General features: G+C 37.1%; 1 protein-coding gene across 1 annotated transcript in view; it reads left to right on the top strand.

Annotated features, from left to right (window-relative positions):
* The window catches only part of PRTG (protogenin), a 141,386-nt gene extending 129,583 nt beyond the window's left edge, over positions 1-11,803 (top strand). Inside the window, 5 exon segments of the mRNA XM_018054242.1 lie at positions 5,679-5,861; positions 6,926-7,046; positions 8,314-8,476; positions 10,561-10,665; positions 11,146-11,803. Of these exon segments, the coding sequence (XP_017909731.1) occupies positions 5,679-5,861; positions 6,926-7,046; positions 8,314-8,476; positions 10,561-10,665; positions 11,146-11,550 (977 nt within the window). The 3' untranslated portion in view covers positions 11,551-11,803.

The following is a 19,515-nucleotide window of genomic DNA, read 5'->3' as shown; positions in this document are numbered from 1 at the left end:
TTTTACCTTTTAAGGGGAACATTTACCCGATTAAGAGAATATGCTTTAAGATCACTTATGTGGATTAATTAATATATAACACTTTTTGTAACTATAAAACATATAAATGGTAACTGTAGCTAGTAGTTGCATATTCATATTTTTCACTAAGCACGTGCCCCAATAAGTAGTGATTTCCTAGTTATTGAACAGCCTGAAAAGTAATAAGTACCTGCTAGCAATACAGTTTTGTATTTTATCCATTATCTATTGCTAAATAGCACACCACTCTAAAATTCAGCCATTTGATTTTCTCACACTCTGGGAGTCAGCAGTTTAGCCTGGGATCAGCTGGGCAGTTCTTGTGTTGGTCTCTCCTGAGGTCACTCATGAGGTTCTAGCCATCTCAGAGTTTCAACAGAGTGCAGGTAGCATAAAAAACATGAAGAGATTTCCAAAATCAGGGAGCGAGGGGGTAGGACGCTCCACGTACAAAGAATCAGACCTCTGCCTGATTCACATTTGCTAACATCCCACTGGCAGGCAAGCCCATACTTATCTTAGTGTGGGTAGAGCCTGCCCACAGGTATGGAGAGATAGAGGCATAATTTGTGCAGGACTCTTCATCCTATAGCTGGCTACCATATTCTTAAAATACATAATTCAGTTTTCATACATTAATTCCAAAATGATCTCTTGACCCAACATTTGTCCAAGTGACTAACTTGATGTAATGAGTGTTTAAGTACTAATAGAAGAATTTTAATCTCATGAGCACATACTTCCTTTACCTTTTTGTATGTACCTTCCTGAAAAGAAACAGTATTTCGTTTTGGTACTTTTTATTGCATTCATTTGTCAGTTTCAGGCAAGGCTCAGAAAGCAGTATTTTTGCCTCACTGATGGCCCAGTAACCATCGATGGATTGTAATTGGAGTTTTTACTTCTTCTAAGTATATAATAGTGCATGGAGAAGAGAGAATCCATTTTTGCCATGATGCTGCTTCTGCAATTTTAAGAAACGTTATCAGTGAAAACCTTTTTTGTTAAATGTAGGGAACCTTTTTCATAGCTAATGGTAGTAATTTGTAGTGAACAAAAAAACAATATAAGTAAAATGTAATTGAGTTTTTTTTTCCAAAGAGAAAAACACAAAGAGTTTGAGTTGCCCACTTCTAAACAAAAAGCAAACAATATAACATGGCATTTACAGAAAAAGAAAGTAAAGTAGTCTGTAGTACCTAATTATGGCAACTTTGGGAAAAGGTAATAGTGTAGAAAAATACAGGGGGGGAAAGGGAAGAATATCAGTATCTCTTTCATATATGCCTATTAATTATCTTATACATATTATGTTTTTATACATTTATGTGTAATTCACATATTTATTACCAAATAGAACAAGTTTTTTTCATTAGTCAAACATTTAAAAAATGTTCCTGGTGACGATATATTTGTGGCTAAAATGGGACATGGTAAAATGGTTTAGAAAAATGCAGTGTGAAAGTATGCTTGTGTGTAATTTAAAGTGGGTCAAAAATGATAGCCTGTACCTTCCTGATATGCGGTAGATTAGCACAAAGTACTCAATTATTTTAAAATCTACAAGGCACTGTGAGAAATAATTCTCTACTATCTACTACAGCAGTTTCTTCATAGATTAGTTTCCCAAGATGATAAAGATACCGTGCTTCCAAAAAAAAGTTCCATAACTAAATAAGTTTGAGAAACGTTATGCACTATTTCCTATTAAGAAGAATTCCTTTCCTTCAATAAAGGAGTTCATCTAACTTAATATTTACTGAATAAATTGGACTACTTATATTAAGAACCTATTGAATTGTTAAATATTGAGGGATTGCTATGTGTCAGGGTCTCTTCTAGGCATTGGCAGTACCACAATGAACAGAACAATGTCCCTTTCTTATTGGAGCATGCATGTCAGACAACAAACAGATATGTTCAGGTAGTGTCATAAGTGCTATGAAGCGGAAAGAACAAAGCAGTGGAGTTGGTGAGTAAGTTCTTTTGAAAGAAATGGCATCTGAGCACAGCCATATGGATATCTGGGGGAAGTGCAGAGACCCTGAGATAGAAGTGTGCTTGACATTTTAGAGGAACAACAAGGAGGCCAGGGAGGCTAGAATGAAGGGAAGCATAGGAAGTGGGAAATGAGATCGGGAGGTAGCCAAGAGAAGATCTTGTAGGCAGACTTTTTGGACCGTAGACTTTTTCTAAGAGGGATGGAAGACATTGATATCGTTGACATTTTGAAAGGATTCCTTTGTCAGCATCCTAACAAACAGCCCACCTGAAAAACTGACTCTAGAGAGGTAAGCGTAGAAATTGGGAGACCATTTAATACTCAGGTGTCCATGTAAGAGTTAGTGAGGGTTTGCGTGCTAAGTTGCTTCAGTTGTGTCTGACTCTTTGCAACCCTATGGACTGTAGCCTGCCAGGCTCCTCTCTCCATGGGATTCTCCAGGCAAGAATACTGAAGTAGGTTGCCATGTCTGCCTCCAGGGGATCTTCCCAACCAAGGGATTGAACCCACGTCTTTTATGTCTCCTGCATCATCAGGCAAGGTCACAGTGATAATAAAAAGGAAGATTGTAAGAAGCTATTAGAACGTAATTTAAAAGAATGGTCTCCTCAGTTTGCCACAGGTTGATGTGGTGTGTAAGTAAAACAAAGAGAAACAAAATTGATGGAGGAAATCACAAGTTTAGTTTTGAGCATAGTACATTAGAGATGCCTGTTAGATGTAAGAGAGGTTGGGTAAGCAGGGAGGGTTAAGTGCATAGAAGAGGTATGGACTAGGGATATAACTTAGAAGTCATCAGTATGGAGATGATGTTAAGACTCTGGAATTGAAAAAAATCACTTAGTGTTGACAGAAGTGAGAAAGGTATGAGATTGCATTCTGAGGCTTTTCTTCATCCACAAAATCTCACCCTTTGCTTTAACAAATGGCTCATATTCTAATATAAGTTCAATTGGTATTTACTGAAAATTATCGTGTACAAAGCATCATGCTAGCCACCTTCAGTTGTGCAAATGTGAAAAAATTTTCTGTTCTCCAGAAAGGAAAGAGGGAATATCAGAGGTGAGGAAAAAGACTTACTTTCATTGATCAGATACACTTGTGTCACATGCTTGTCCATGGTAGTTTATTTAATCCTTATAGTAATTATATGAGGTGGGAATTATTGCCCCCATGAGGAAAGTATACTTCAGTGACATGTCCCAAGTTGCAAATTACTTAGTTGGTAACATGCCAGGATTTGATCAACATTGATCCAACGCTGAGCCCGTTACACTGTCTGGTTTGTGAAGCTCCTAGTCGAGTTAAAGATTCAGATGCATATAAAAGGCTAGAGATTGAAATAATCATGCCACCTAGAATTGAGACTGCTTGCTGAAAGAATACAGGGACAATCAGATTACTTAAGTACTTGGGCTTGACTGTGCTCATAATGAAGACTTTTTGTGGAAGAAAGGGGAACATGTGTACACACATACACACATACATACACACACATACACACACAGCTCATCCGCTTGCAATGTTTAAGTGAATTTTAATTTTAGGTAGTGATTGGTTTTGCCAAGCGCTCTCTAAAATTAAATGTATGATATGATAAATTGGAAGCAATTTATTTATATGTCTATCTGTGAAGAAATTGAAATTTTCTTCCTTCTAGCTAATTGTAACATGTCCCAAACATTGTTGCTTTTTAATTCATCTGGCTAAGAATACATAACAGTGGAAAGACTCTTCCTGATTCTAAATAGAGCTTGGTTTGTTTATTCAACAGTTGTGTGCTCAAGTAGCTCACACTCTCTCCAGGCCAAGTTGAAACCAGAGCACAGGAAAACAAACCACCTTTAGCTCCTCGAATTTCCACTTTGTACAGCTGCCTCCCTCCATGTGACCTGCAGAGGCAGCCTCTGAATCATGACCTCAGCTCTAAGATCACCCGCACTTCACTTGCATAATGAAATATACTACTGTAGCAAGTGCACTGGAGGAGCCAGCTCTGAGCTGGTGGTGAGTGAGGACTACCAGCAGTTGTAAGCTCTTTGAAACTATTTTAAGGGTGCCCTGCGTCACAAAAAATGAGAAGAAAGCACCATAAGGAAGCTAGGTTTCCCTGTGAATATCCACCCACCAATGCAGTGCAGGAATAGCTTCCTGGCTGAATTTCTCTTATATCTGCTTTCTTAACATTAGGGCTAGTTCCTAAGGTGAGAGCCCCTTTGTAAGAAAATACTTAAATGCCATGGCAGGACAAGAGCAGAAAGACCCCTCAAGAAACAGGAGTGCCCAGATAGGAATCTGTGGCAGTCATGCCATCAGAGAAGGTACGCTTCAATACCAAATTATATATAAATTCAAATGATAACTACTTCTGGAGAAAAGTAGATGCTAGCCATGTTGCTGCTGGTAATTTTGATAGTTAATCTGGGGTTAATCTAGTTAATCTAGAGCTTCAACCCTCTGAGGTTCCTACATAGCTTTGGCATTTTCTGACCTGTTTATATTCAAGAAATCTGAGAAAATAATGAGGAAGATGAAAAGCTTATTCATACTTTCAGAAATAATTGTGTTTCTAATTTAAGAAATAAGATCAAAATCATCTATCACAGTTGCTGTAAGTGGTTTAAACATTTCATAAAGGTAACAAAAAGACAGCTCTCATCCATTTCCCTGGCAGTCCAGTGGTTAGGTCTCAGTGCTTTCACTGCCGTGGCCCAGGATCAATCAGTAGTCATGGAATTAAGATCCAGCAAGCCACAGGTGTGGCCAAAAAAGAAAAAACCAAAAAGCCTCACATTGGATTTTTTTTAAGTGGACGTTTATATTTTTGGCTGTGCCGCGCATTAGTTGCAGCACGCGGGATCTTTGTGGCATCACGCAGCATCTTCCACTGCCGAGCGTCAGTTGCGGCACGCGGGATCTTTGTGGCATCACGCAGCATCTTCCACTGCACTGCTTGGACTCTTCTAGCTGTGAAACTCAGTCTCCAGAGCGGACAGGCTTCAGTAGTTGTGGTGGCTCAGTTGCTCTGTGGCATGTGGGGATCTTAGTTCCCCAACAGAGATGGAACCCACATCCCCTCCATTGCAAGGCAGATTCTTAACCACTGGACCACCAAGGAAGTCCCTCACATTGGATTTAAAAAATCTAACTATAATTGTGGAATCTGAGTTTTTTTGTGTCATTTTCTCTTTACCCATGTTTGAAATATTCCATTTTAAAATGTTTTCAATGCTATTTGTATCCATACCTGTGTAGAGAGTAAAACATTATACATATATGTGTTTATTTATATTTTTTAGTAAAAAAACGTGCTGCTTTTAAAATTACAAACAAAAATATATGCTACTCTTAAAATTACAGAGAAGGATTATATATGGGCACAGTGTTAAATGAAAACTCTAGGATATAAAAATATGTGTAGTGGATATGTACTTACACATGTATGGTACATACATACACACACACACAAATACACCAAAATGGTAACAGTGGGAGATTGTTATTTTATTTATATGTGTTTTTATTTTACAGGTGTTCCACAATAAATGTGATGCTTTTATAATCAGAAGAATACTTTAAAAATAAAGGATCATGAATGTGTCAAAGAGTGAATAAAAGATAAAGTTTATTTAATTTGTAATTGATGTATTTATAGGAGCAATAACCATGGCTCTGCTGGAAAACCTGGTGGCAGGAAATATATATATTGTCAAAATATCTGCATCCAATGAGGTAGGAGAAGGACCCTTTTCAAATTCTGTGGAGCTGGCAGTTCTTCCAAAGGAAACTCCTGAGTCAAATCAGAGGCCCAAGCGTTTAGATTCTGCTGATGCCAAAGGTCTGTATGCTGCTGTAATCACTGATTTTCCTAAGGAAAAGAAAACACCTGTGCTTTTCTCTAGCTCCCCTGTGCTTTATTTCTGCTCCTACCTTGGCCGCACCCCTGAGCCCACGCTCAGCCCCTTGAATTGTTGCTTATGAGGCTCACATGACGGGAAGCCGCATGGCTCTGTCTGCACTCCCACGTGGAGACACACTTAGCTCGGAATCTCCTAGTTCTGGGACGCAGGACTAGATGCTCCCTTTTCTTCCTCCCTGGGGAGGTGTGCCTGTGTGGGGATGCGGGGTGTGGCAGGGACAGCTTTAATGGAGGAAATGCCAGCTGAACTGGGCAGGATTAAGGGCACTTAGTTCTTCGGAGGGTAGCCATTCAGTGCTGTGTATGTCTTAAGGGGAACACAGGGGAAGAGAGAGAGAGACAGAGAAAGGCAAGGCAGTCAGATTTAAGCTCAGGAAGGAGGTAGCCATAGTAGCTGCTATATCATCAGGGAAAGTCGAGGGCAAAGCTCATATGTGCTTCTCAGATACCTTGCTAGTCAAAGTGTCCAGGGACCAGCAGCGTGACTATCTCCCAGGAACTTGTCAGACATGCAGAATTGCATATGGGCTTTACCTAGACCTCGTGAATCAGAATCTGCCTTTAACATATCCTTTAGTGACTGTTATGCACATTAAAGTTTAAGAAGCACTGTATGAAAATACATAAGGAAAACTTATCTTCAATATGCACATCTCCTTTTAAGGTAATATGACATGAAAGGTATCTTTGGCCCATCAATGAACATCTTTGTCTTGTGCCTTTTAGCATTATAAATTTTGAACTGATGTTCATATTTGATATAATATCTAGAACTCATATTTAGAATCTTCAATATGAGAAGATAAGCCAATTTTAAGTTCCCTGATAAAAGAGTAATACATCTTTTTTGCTTAGACACGGATACTGTCAAAAGTTTTCCTATGAGAGGAAGACAAAGTATTGAAAAGCTGATATCTAAGAATTATGATATATGGGGTCATTTATTTTTTGATTGATTTTGATACATGTACTTCCCCTTCTAGTTTATTCAGGCTATTACCATCTGGACCAGAAATCAATGACTGGCATTGCTGTAGGTGTTGGCATAGCCTTGACCTGCATCCTCATCTGTGGTCTCATCTTGATATACCGAAGTAAAGCCAGGTGTGTTTCCATTGCTAGAGCTGTTGAGCTGATTAACATTTAAATTACAGTAACCACAGAAACAAAATCAAGTGCCTTTTAGAGGAACTGGGATTTTCCCACTTAAAAATGAATGTTTTATTACTTGAGTTCTTGCAGCTAGAGAGATGTGCTTACTCTGGAAGATTATTCTCTCACCATTTGAAAAAAACTGCTGTGCCAACAAAATATTCTTAAGTGAAGACCTAGTGTCCTCATTTTCTTGGTATTTTGAGAAACACAAAGTATATCCTTTGGCTTTTTTTTTTTTTTGGCTTTTTTTTTAATGACATGCTTAATCTGATGTATCTCCTGATTGGAGAATTCCTTACTGCCTGGACTATTTTCATATTTAAGTAGCCTGAAATGTCTGAGTCACTTGAGAGCTCTACCCTCACCACCACAGGACACATGGTTAGGATTCTCCAGACATGGATTAAAAGAAATGTAATAGCTGGGGATTAGTTCTCTATAAACTCTTTGTCGGGCAGTTTTATCTGTGATTTTGACTTCAGCTAAATTCTCAGCATTCAGGGAATTTGTCTGTTTCTAAACTTTTATATTTTGACTTTTGCCTTCATTTATTTTCTTAAAGTTCTCTATTAAATTAAAAAACTGAAGTCAGATACACATCGTTTTTAGGTAATCTCCATCACTAGACTCTCTATTGTTAGAGGTTTTTCAGAGTTTATTCTATATGTTTTTGGTACTTATGCATAGAAACACAGTACGCACAAGTGTGTTTCATTTTACCATTCAGTTTTCTTGTTTCCCAAGAACTTTTTAATGAAATTTTTCTGTACATTATTTTAGTGATGCCCAGATCTTGCAGAAGTGCTGCTATAAATTTGTCATCATTAATTGTTCTGTTAGTGTGAAAATCTGCAGACCTGAAGGAGAACATGTAGATTTTAAAAATTATAATTTCTACATAAATTATAAATAAGCAACAATAATTAATAGTACTTTGTAAATAAATATTAAGGTTTTTACTAAGTATTTGTAAAAAGTAATTTTATATAAACAGACATTGGGGCCAAAAAACAATAAGAAGCTGTCTTCCATCATAAAAGTTTGCATCAGTGAGTTGGAGTTAAAATCTAGTCATTTCTAAGGATATTTGATAAACAGGCATTAAGGAAGTCCATTGTTTGCAAAGTTGTGAATGTCCCAGATTTCACCAAGTTTGGTACATTTGCCTTTCTCTTCTTGTTGCCTTAGAAGATTTCCTTTTCATTCAATATTTCAGGAAATCAACTGTCTCCAAGACAGGCCAGAATGGAACTCAGCAGTTACCTCGTATCAGTGCCTCCCGAGCCAGTGGAAATGAAGGGAAGAACCTGGAAGGAGCCATAGAAAATGAAGAGTCCTTGATGCCAATGATCATGCCAAATAGCTTCATTGATGCCAAGGTACTCTGAGCTGATGGGCTGTTGTGCTGCATAATCTTTCCCACCACTCATCTTCTCTTTATGTGTAAAATCTTACCCCAAAATTATATATTAAATGTATGATGGCCATAGTCCACATAATGAAATGTGAAACCATTTCACTCAGATTCTTCCTTGCATAAAATTTGGGGAGAAGAAGATAGGGTAGATAAAAGAATAAAAGATGAAAAAGATAAATAAAAAATGAGCAAGTAGCCTAAATTCATTTAGTTTGGATCATATCGAGCTGAGATATTGTAAATAAGGGCACCAAGGTTATCAGTCCATATTTACTATAATCTGGATTGTTCTGGATATACTGGATGGAATTTAGTTTATTTGATTTTAGAACTAAATGGAGCATCAGAATATTCCAGATGTAAATTACATTTTAAAAAATATGAAGTATCTGAATAGGTGTTTCAAGATCCTTCCCTTCATGGCCTTAGGAAGTTGGATACAGTAAAGAAATTCATTGGAGGATGTCATTTCATGTCCTTTCCACTGCTGGTAGTAGTGGTACAGTGATAAGCATTATGAACACCAAGTGAAAATTATTTTTAGTCACATTGCAGCATTAGATATTGTACATTATTAAATAGTTCTCATAACCAGCATGTTATAAATAAAGTATCTGCAGACTGTAACCCAGCTCAAGCCAGCTTGTGGCCTGTTTTTGTATGGCCATCCTGAGCTAAGTATAATTTCTACATTTTTAAAGGATAGTTTGGGGATGACAAAAAAGGAGAAAGAGAAAAATGAAGCAGAGGCCGTATGTGTTCTGCCCTTTGATGGAAAAAGTTTGCCAAATCCTGTTACACATTCTTCTTATCCAACCCTTCCCCCAAATCTAGAATATCAAAAATATAACAGAATTTTGGGAAGTTTCAATATTTAATTTTATACAATTAAATTTAACAAATGCAGTTTACATGTATCTAGCTATCATGGTGCTATATATGATACATGCAATGGGTAAATAATAGTGAATTGATTTTTGCTATTCCTGTTTTCTGTTTTGTTATAACTTAATTTAGCTTTTATATTCTGATACATAAGCCATTTAACTTATTTCAAACTAATCTAGAAAATCAGAACCTAAAACTTTTAAATAAGCACAAAACTACTAAAATACATTATTGTTGTGTTATTATTAACTTGTAACTAGACATGAGAAGGGATTGAGGAGAAGTGAAAAGGGGAAGAAGACATGGGAAAGAGAGAGACTCTAAAGTGAAGGAGGCAGAGCACAGCTGGGGACCTGAGTGAAGCAGAGGGCAATTGAGAGGCCAGGTCTCTGACTTCCCTTGGATTATTAGCCCAAGAGTTGATCCCCTGTCTATCGTCATTTTGTTGAGGGTATGCAGGTTCATTTTTTTTAAAAATTTTATAGCATTTAAAACATTGATTGCTTTTGACTGCTCTGGGTCTGCATTGCTGCGTGTGGGCTTCCTCTAGTTGTAGCAAGCAGGGGCTGCTCTGGTTGTGGTGTGTGGGCTTTGCATTGTGGTAGCTTTTCTTGTTGCAGGGGATAGGCTCAAGGCTCACAGGCTTCAGGAGTTGTGGCTCGCAGGCTCTAGAGCCCAGGCTCAGTAGTTGTTCTGCAGCATGTGGGATCTTCCCGGACCAGGGATCAAACCTGCGTCCCCTGCACTGGCACGCAGATTCTTAGCCACTGGACCACTAGGGAAGCCCTGTGAGTCTATGTTTATCTGCCTAAATCCTTTTTAAAGTTTTCAGTCATGTGGAAAATTTGAAAAATAATAAATGCACAAATAATTGTCAGTATCTTTTCATAGTTCTGTATCTCTTGCTATATATTTTTGTTCGGCCTGTCATTTGAAAGTAAATTTTGGGATTATTACACTTCAATCCAAATACTTCAGCATTGCCTCTTAGGAATAAACTTATTATATCTTTTTTATCACTAACAAATACCCCATAGTTGTTGTGTGCCACTGTGTAGAAGAAGAAATAATAGTGTCTGTGATCATATTTTTCTTTTAACATTTTAAAATTTTGTGTACTTGTAATACACTGAAATTTTCCTCTTTTAATATCTACAGGGAGGAACTGACCTGATAATTAATAGCTATGGTCCTATAGTTAAAAACACCCCTAAGAAAAAATGGCTCTTTTTCCAAGATTCTAAGAAGATAAAAGCTGAGCAGGTAACTCCCCTAAATGGGAAAACTCTTTCAATACTCATGGTGTGTGAGATGATAATTTTAAAAAGAGAAAAATGTAAATGAGTGTTTTTTTTTAACTTTGGTATTCTTTCTGGATATGATTTTATTAATTTGGGGCATGACTGTATGGAAAGACCTGGGGATTGATGATTGACATGACAGTTGGAATTGTAATCAGAGCTGTGGTTTTCAGGGGGGGCTGGGGGATAATGGAGAAAGGGTTGAGGCAGGAGCCTGCATCAAAACCACTGAAGAAGCCTTCTGACACTTCACTTGCCTCAGGAATTCTGATGTGTTCCCACTGCTTGGAGAACCATTGGCAGTTCCTTCGTGATGATAAACTTTTCACCCATATACCCCATTGATTTGCTATCTCAGAATATATGAAATACGTAAAACCAGATTTATTATTTTTCAGAGCACTCTGTTATCACTGATGGTGTTTTATGTATTTTTACCTAGCCTCAAAGAAGATTTACTCAAGCGGTCTGCCTTTACCAGCCAGGCACTACCATACTAATCAGCGATGAAGACTCCCCCAGCTCCCCAGGTCAGACAGCCAGCTTCCCAAGACCCTTTGGTGTTGCAGCTGATACTGAGCATTCAGCCAACAGTGAAGGCAGCCACGAAACTGGGGATTCTGGAAGGTTCTCCCATGAATCCAATGATGAAATACACCTGTCCTCAGTTATAAGTACCACACCCCTAACCCCCAGTTCCTTCACCGGCAGCGATTTGGGTGGGGACCCCTTGGTGAGAAAGTGTGAAGAGACTGCAGTGCGGTCGGGTGCTGAGCAAACTTCCTCTTCAGTTTCTCAGCCAGCCCCTGCCAGGCTTTGCTTTGAGAAAAAGGATTTTCCAATCTAGACAGCCACATCCAGGTATTCTCACCTTTAAGTCTGTTCGAAGGACAATGAACAGAGAGCCAAAGCCTTTTGTGAAACTCTTGGTATCTTGGTATCTTATTGGGTATCTCACCTTTTTTGAATGTTTTTTTTTTAATCTTTAAGCTCACGTATTTTGAATGTTTCATTGTCAGCAATGTGAAAAGACAGTCAAGGTGTTTGACTGGATTATAAAATATATCACTGGAGCAAAGGGAAGACTTTTGAAAGCCCCTTTGCTGACTACCTACCTCAGTTTGCCAGAGGGCAAACTCAGAAGACAACTTTGTTACCTCATTCGTTGTGATAGTTGATCTCAGCTGCATAAATGATGATACTTCCTAGTAGCGTTTTGTTTTCAGTTGCTGTATGTGTCATGTGTGTGATCCAAGGAGTCATATAGGTAGGTGAGTAAGAATGTTTATTTGAAGCTCTGAGTTAAAACAACAATAACAACAAACTATGACCTCTTCATGGTTTGGATCATTTAACACCTCTAGCTGTGAGGACTGAAACCACTGAGAAGAGAAGAGTGGGCTGTTGACTTTACTGAATGACCAGCACAAAAAAGTCTATCTCTTCTGAGAATGGGACTGTTCAGTAGCATACAGGGAACCCTCTTGCATCAAGGGCTTCTGTGTTGTGGGCAGAGTCCGAGCGCTTTATCTGCTGTGTCCCGCACCCTGGCCTGCCTGGAAGCCGTGCCTTTTCAGCCTGTTCCTTTGTCTGATGGTTGGCCAAAGTCTGCACTGTCTTAGTTTGCAAAGCAGCCTCAACCTTTCCAGAATTAGTTGCAAAACGCCTTGTAGAAAACAGATTTTTAAAGAAAATAAGTTAGAGTGTGCAGTTTTCTTTTGTATAAATCCCAGCTTGGTGACCCAGGTCTCCTGCATTGCAGGCGGATTCTTTACCATCTGAGCCACCAGGGAAGCCCAAAAGGGGTAGGAAAAAAAAAGTTTCATTCAATATTAATAATGAGGATAAATGCAACAGTAGACAGTAAAATGAGCTTGAGGTTATCACGGCAACAGTGCCTTCCATTATATATTATGAATTTCTTTGCCTTATACTTTTTTAATATTCATGAAGTTGCTCAGGATAAGAGTACCAAAAGTTGCCTTAAGAGCTTCTTGGATTTCATCAATACCTGTTTTAATGTACAGTGTTTTATCAAAGCATTTGGGTTTGTTTTCATACAGGTTTGTTTAGGGATAAGTATTCTAAGCTCTACTAACTTGTTTGTTGAAAATTCTTGAATTCTTAAGAGAATTTGGTACTCGGTTTAATCTCCCTTCAGTGTCGATGCTGTGAGTGAGGAATGCTAACGCCAGTAGTGAGTTAATCCTCTTGCTGGTTTGAAATCAGTAAACTGTTTACTTAGCCACACAGAATAGTCCTTCTCTGAATTTTAAGACAGTTACCTATTAGGTGCCCAGCAGTGGGAGATGATAAAGAATTAAACCCATGGTATAGAGAGGGGATCCCCTTATCCTTTAAAAAATATTTCTTCAAATTATCTGGAAATGACTTTTGAGCCTCTTTTTAAAAGGAATCTTTATCCCCCTTGAAACCTTTGTTTATAGACTGGGGATGAGGTCACGTTAAATGGTGTTCTAAAGACAAAAAAATATTATTGGATAATAGTCCCATCTCTGTCATCTTCTTTTCCAGTATCTGATGGTAACAACATTTTTTGGTTGTTTTCAACCTGTAGTTTTGTGCCAAATTGGATGTGCTCAGAAGCAGACCACCATTAAGTGCCAGTTAATGCAGTTCTGAACTAAATTCACAGTTCTCCATTTAGTTATCTAAGTATGGGCTTCATGGTGAAACAAAAAAGCAGAGCTTTAGGTGAACAATCTGAGGCAAGGAAAAATGCTGCTCCTGCCTTTATAGCTCCTGTTTATACTACCTCCTTTTAAAGTTGTTCTAGTGTTATTTTTTTTTCCTGTACTCAGGGAACATTTTGTTACTTTTGAGCTGCCTCATGGAAGCATGGGCAAATTGACAGGGTATATCTTTGTGGGCTTGTAAGTAGAAAGTATGTGGGGCCAACTTTTATCAGTATCTAAAAGGAAGAAGTACAATGAGTTCATTTTATTTTTTTAAAACTTCCGTTAAAAGGCAAACAAAATCTATAAAGTTGAAACATCATCCATCCTGTCTAGGAAGCTATTCATTTGAATCATTTTAAAAGCCTAAAATTGATAATTTGAAGTCCTTAAGGAAAGTATTTTGTTTTGTTTTTGATGAATAGGCCCATAGTTATTGTAGATCTTTAGGCTGTAACTATTTGCTAATTATTTACCAGTATGTTTTTTACTCTTTCACCTTTTCATTTTGTTCTTGTATAAGATTTTTTCATAATAATCTTATTACCAAAGAAGTTTCAGTAGAGAGTGAAAATTCAACTATGATTTCCCTCCAAATTGAATTAACTAGAAACATCTATAGGTATGAAGCTTATACAAGTAGTTACTAACCCAGAATAATAGGGGATATATTGATTGTTATAGTTAATTAGACTAGTAATAACTACCTTATTGTTACCAGAGCATTTAAAAGTTCTTCACCAGCAGATAGTTCCAAAGAATTTCAAGTGTAATTTTTTCTCTTCAGCAAGTAAATCTTCAGCTATACAGTATTATAGTATTTTGAAATTGTTGAAACTACTTGTTGGAGAGGAAAAAAAATCTTTTCACCAAAGACAAATATTTTAGTATCATGAATAAGATATTTAGTATACACCAAAGACTTCTTTTTACTTGGCCAAAGCTAACTTCTTTGAAGTCTTAAGTATGAAATTGTAACTAAAATGTGAAGGTTCTCATTCATCTTTCACAGTGGTGTTACTTCATGGTGTTTCACTCTGAAGGGGCTAATATGCAAATAGTAACTATTTTCTTTTCCAAAGACTTATTTGCTATAAGTACTAATACGTGCATGTCATTTTTATGCCAAATATTACAAGATACTGCTCATCAGTATTTTCATACCAAAGACCATTTAAGTATATAGATTAGCCTGTAAGTAAGTAAAGATGAGCAGATTTGAAATAAATTTATTTAGAGGCTGATAGAGACTCTAGCTTTAGTAGCAAAGGGTATCAAAGGGCTAAGTTTACATAATTAAAAGCAATACAGTTATATTGGTATTTATCAGTATTTTAATTCCTGTGCTTTTTATCAGCAAGTTTTTAAAAAACCAAAGATAAATTTAAGGTTTCCTCCTCATATAGGCAGATTTAGTTGTACATTAAACTGTTGTTTCTTGTTTCTATGTCAACCAAACTTGTCTCTCCAGAACTCAGTCTGTATACAAACAGCATACAAAGGGACTTTCCATTGAATCTGCTGATTCAACCACAGGATGTTTTTGCCAAATGGTGTGATACTTTCCTAAGCACCCTGAGTGTGGGATGTCAACAGAATTATCAGCAAGCTCTTCCATTGCGGGGCATTGTGGCAAACCCTGAATCAGCCTTTGCAGCCTTCCTCCTGCTTAAAGCATTATCTGGTTTACTGAAGGCTTGAGGCAGTCACTTAATAACAAGGATGTTCTCATGTCTGGGGAGCAATGGGATGTAACAAGGAAATGAATCATATCAATTTTCAAGTGGCTGTTCTTTGATAGATGTGCTCTTTGAAGTTGTTCGTAAATTGACATATTTTAATTGCAGCAAGGGAGCTTGCTATTTCAAACTTCAGTGGAACCATGGGTAAAACAAATATTTTGTTCATGAAATACAGAGTTTTATATTTTGATTAGCTTAAAAGTAAGGACACAACTTTATCCACTAAGTGGCTTTAAAAAATTAGCTTTGGCACATCAGGGAAATTAGATCCTCGGGGAAGTGCTTTTTATTTGCCTTAGCTTCAAACAAGAGTGGTGCCAACCTTGGGAACAATGACAGTGATTTGCATTGGTTTGTCTTGGCTTTGTTAAGGACATCGTGCTTGCTCATGTTGATGACTCAGGGTCATTGTTCAGGTCCACAAAGACACCTTTGGAGACAATTGAGTCTCACAAAAAAGATGGATTTGAAAGGTTTTTTATTTTTTAATGCTAGAATATCCAGATGTGGTTCCACCTCAGCAGTGGCTGTCATGATTCACATATACATTTATATTTCACTGCATGTAAAATTTTAATAGTGAATGTAAAAAATAGCTCAAGAATATTGAAAGAGTCATGATGTAAGACTAAACATGTATTTTGTAGATTTTGTTTCTGACAGTTTGCCACGTGGGTCTCTGATAAAACTGCTTTGGTTTAATGGTCATAATTTCTGGGAGCACAGAATAGAGGGTTCTGGAGATCACCATACACAATCAGTTGTCTAATTGTGAATTTTATTGATGTTTAGAAGGACACATACATAGAATTGTGTGAAGCTGATTTATGCTCAGGACGTAAGATTGCAGGCTAATGCAATGTGTATGTTTGCAGGCTTTAATCTTCTCAGGCGATTTCCCCTGGTAAGCTTTTGAAGGTGTTTAAGATTAACATGACAGTCTTGCATTTTTACCAGACAGATACTGTATTATTTTCTTGCTACCGCTATCATAAATTACCACAAAGAAGGCCTTAAAGCAACACAGATTTATTATGTTACAGTTCTGTAGGTCAGAAGTCTGACACAGGTCTTAATGGGATAAAACAAAGTTCATTTCCTTGTCTTTTCTGGCTTTTAGAAGTTGTAGATCCCACCCTCTGTCTTCAAAGTCAGCTACATAGCAGCTCTCTTGACCCACTTCCATTAACATATCTCTTTTTCTGACCCTAACCAGGAAAGGCTCTCGAATGTTAAGGACTCACTTGATAAGATGGGGCCCATTTGGACAAACCAGGGTACTCTCTCCATCTGAAAATTCTTAACTTAATCACATCCTTAGTGTCCTTTTTTGCCCTGTATGGTAACATACTCAGCGTCCTGGGATTTAAGTGTGGACTTTTGTGGGTGGCCATTATTTTGCTTACAACAGGTACATTATTTCTGTAGAACTCTGATCCCCATAAAATGTCTATTGCATTACAGAGATTGGAAGTGTGAAGTCATGTGTCCCTTGGGAATCTTCAAAATTTCAAAGATATGAAAACCTTGGCTTATCGCCTATCAAATGTACACATTAAGCTTTCTCTCTAAATCACTTGCAAAGACAAATCAACTTTAAACTTTTTAATACTTAGTTTGTGAATTAACATCTCAGTTCCATCTGTTTAACAGCAAAGTTTCCTAATATTTGGCTCTAACTTTATGGAATTTTATCAGAAATTTTTGAAACCTGTTCTTATTATAGTTGAGCTTTGTCCTTTTCTCTTAAGTGATTGTTATGGTAGAGTGGAGGAAAACACCTGAAACATAGGAATTCAGAGTAGATGAACAGAATTATGCTCAAGTTCTTCATTTCCTTTTAAAAGCATTTTGCAACATGCACGCCTTCTGACTTGTAAGTCAGGCTTATTTCTTCAGCTTCACAAGCCACTGTTTGGTTTTCAATTTGATATAGCTTCTTGATTTTCCATGAGCCTTAGCTAGAGCCTCCACTTAACCTTATCAGCATGTAGAACTCCTGGGAAATTTTATCTTTCTTGTAATTCTTCTTTGATGTCAATTGTTCCTTTTCCTAGAAAGCTTTAGATTCCACTGCTGTAGTTTGTTCTGATTCCTAGATCATGTCAATCAAGCCTTCTTTCAGATATAAAGGATAGTTTATAATTCTCCCCTAAGTTTTAGCATTTCTTCAACGAACAAGATAAAGCTTTCTCCTTTAGGAGGTAGAGCCCTTGATGATATTATGAGTAAGGTTAAGAGTGCTGGTCATTTTTCAGCCACTTGTGATTCTGTTCCTTAGAAAGGGATGTGCCATTTACTGAGCATATGTGATGTGCCATAAACATGCTTCAGCTATGCATATTGGTACATTCTACAGAGTAAAATACTATCCTCATTTTAGAGATCAGGAAGTAGGTTTAAAATGTCTAAATTGCCAAAGATCACAGCTAGTATGGTGCTTAGCCAAGACACAAACCCAAGTTGGTCCAACTGCGTCATTTACAGTATTTCTACTGTGATACATCATCTCAGCTAAGACATGATATTTAATTACCTAGGCTCATGGTACCTTCCTCTCTGTCAACACAACCTATCCGCATAGTCATAGCCAACCAACAGAGAGAAGTCTGTCTTACATCCATTTATTCACAGGAGGAGTTTAGACGGGCTGTAACTCACTCTTTGTCATCTCCTAACCACCCTTCTTTTCTCCTTGAAACCTTCCATTTCTCTTAGTCAGAACTGAGTGTGAAAGCTGATGCTTGTGCCTACAGTTGCATTAAATAAGGGAGATATGGTTTTTTGGAGCCCTTAACTATTCAAGCACTTCTTTATTAGAATAGGTGTTCAGAATTTAATTTTTATTTTTTGTAATTTTCCTGTTGTCCCCAAATCTAACTAGAAATTTATTAACTGGAAAGAGCCAGGCCTGTAACCAGTCATCCCTGTTTTGCTAGATCTGAAGAGCATAGGTGTTATTTGAATTCAACCTAATTAATATAGGAGGGAGAAAAGTTGAAGGAGAATCATGTAGTAGAACAAGCATAACGTTAGTCTTTGGCACACCTAAATTCTAGTCCTTGACCATTTTGAAAATTGGTAGGAAAAAAATCCTTAACTCATTTTTTGTTCCTTTTATTCCATACTTTGTTGTGCAGAATGAAGCAGTGGTACTTTGAAAACTTAAAAGTATAAATAATTAGAATTCTAAAGTCATTTCTATTCAGCTGTGAAACATATCTTAATAGCTTTTTCTTTCTTTACCTGGCAGCCTTTCCAATTACATTTGCCTGTGCTAAAATGAAAAATGCTTTGGTTTTCTATATACTCACCAAAAAAAAACTACCAGAAGAAAGTGGGGGATAAAAGATGTAGACAGGGATTTAAACACTCATCTTTAATGTAGGTAAATCTATATGCTGAACAAGGGGATTTACAGTGCTTTTGAAAGTACTAAACATGAAATCATCTTACCCTAATTTAAATCTTTTATTTTTTGATATCTTGGCTTTTGAAGATTTAGGGAGAGAGTCAAATATCCCTAGAGAGGTAGATGGGTAAGGACAGAGTGCATTTTTAGGATTCTTCTCTAACAGATCTACTTTTTCAAGATTATGGGGCATTTCCAAATTTCTTTAAACTGTTTGGAATAAATTTTAGGGTAAGACATACTGGCATCTAATTCTAGTTTATTCAGGTCAACCTTTAAGGCTTATTGACAAGAATTACATGATTATCTTTTTTTAGAGAAAGGAAATATTTTCCCTAACTTTGTTGAACCAGCAAATATCACTCTTTGTATAATCCATGAGATTCTGAACACCTTTCTTGATTTACTCATTTGTATCTCGTAAGTAGACATAGACATAGTTTTAATTTACAGATTTTATCTTTAAAATTTATGTTACAGAAGTTTGTTTTTCTGAAGAACTATCTTTAAAAATAGCAGCAAAAAATACTTAAAAATTTTTATCTGAAACATTTTTCTCCCTTTTACCACATTCTTTATTCTGTTTGCAAATGAAAATGATTACCAATGATTTAACATGAGCCTGTTAAAGAAATTTGCAAAGCCTTAATTCACACACATTGCCTTAGCCTATCAGTAGACTAGAAGACATATATTAAGTTTGTCTGTCTGTTGCTGTTGTTGGACAATATTTTATGTCTGTGTATGTGTGATTTTTTTTCTATTTTCTTCAAAGATGTGAATTAAATGAAAGTGTGGGAGCCAGCTGTATATTGTTTCATATCATGGGTGTTCTGGGTCCTTTCACTCTGTATACCATTTTCTTGTAAGGGCAGCATTTGCAGACTAGCTAATGGACTCTAGAGCTGAGTTATTTTAATTTTATACTTGACTCAGGGGATCAGCTCTGTGAACTCCATTGC

The sequence above is a fragment of the Capra hircus genome, chromosome 10 (genome assembly GCF_001704415.2).
Source record: "Capra hircus breed San Clemente chromosome 10, ASM170441v1, whole genome shotgun sequence".
In the NCBI taxonomy this organism is placed as follows: domain Eukaryota; kingdom Metazoa; phylum Chordata; class Mammalia; order Artiodactyla; family Bovidae; genus Capra; species Capra hircus.
Note: the sequence above shows the minus strand (reverse complement) of the source record. Positions and strands in the feature narration are given on the sequence as shown.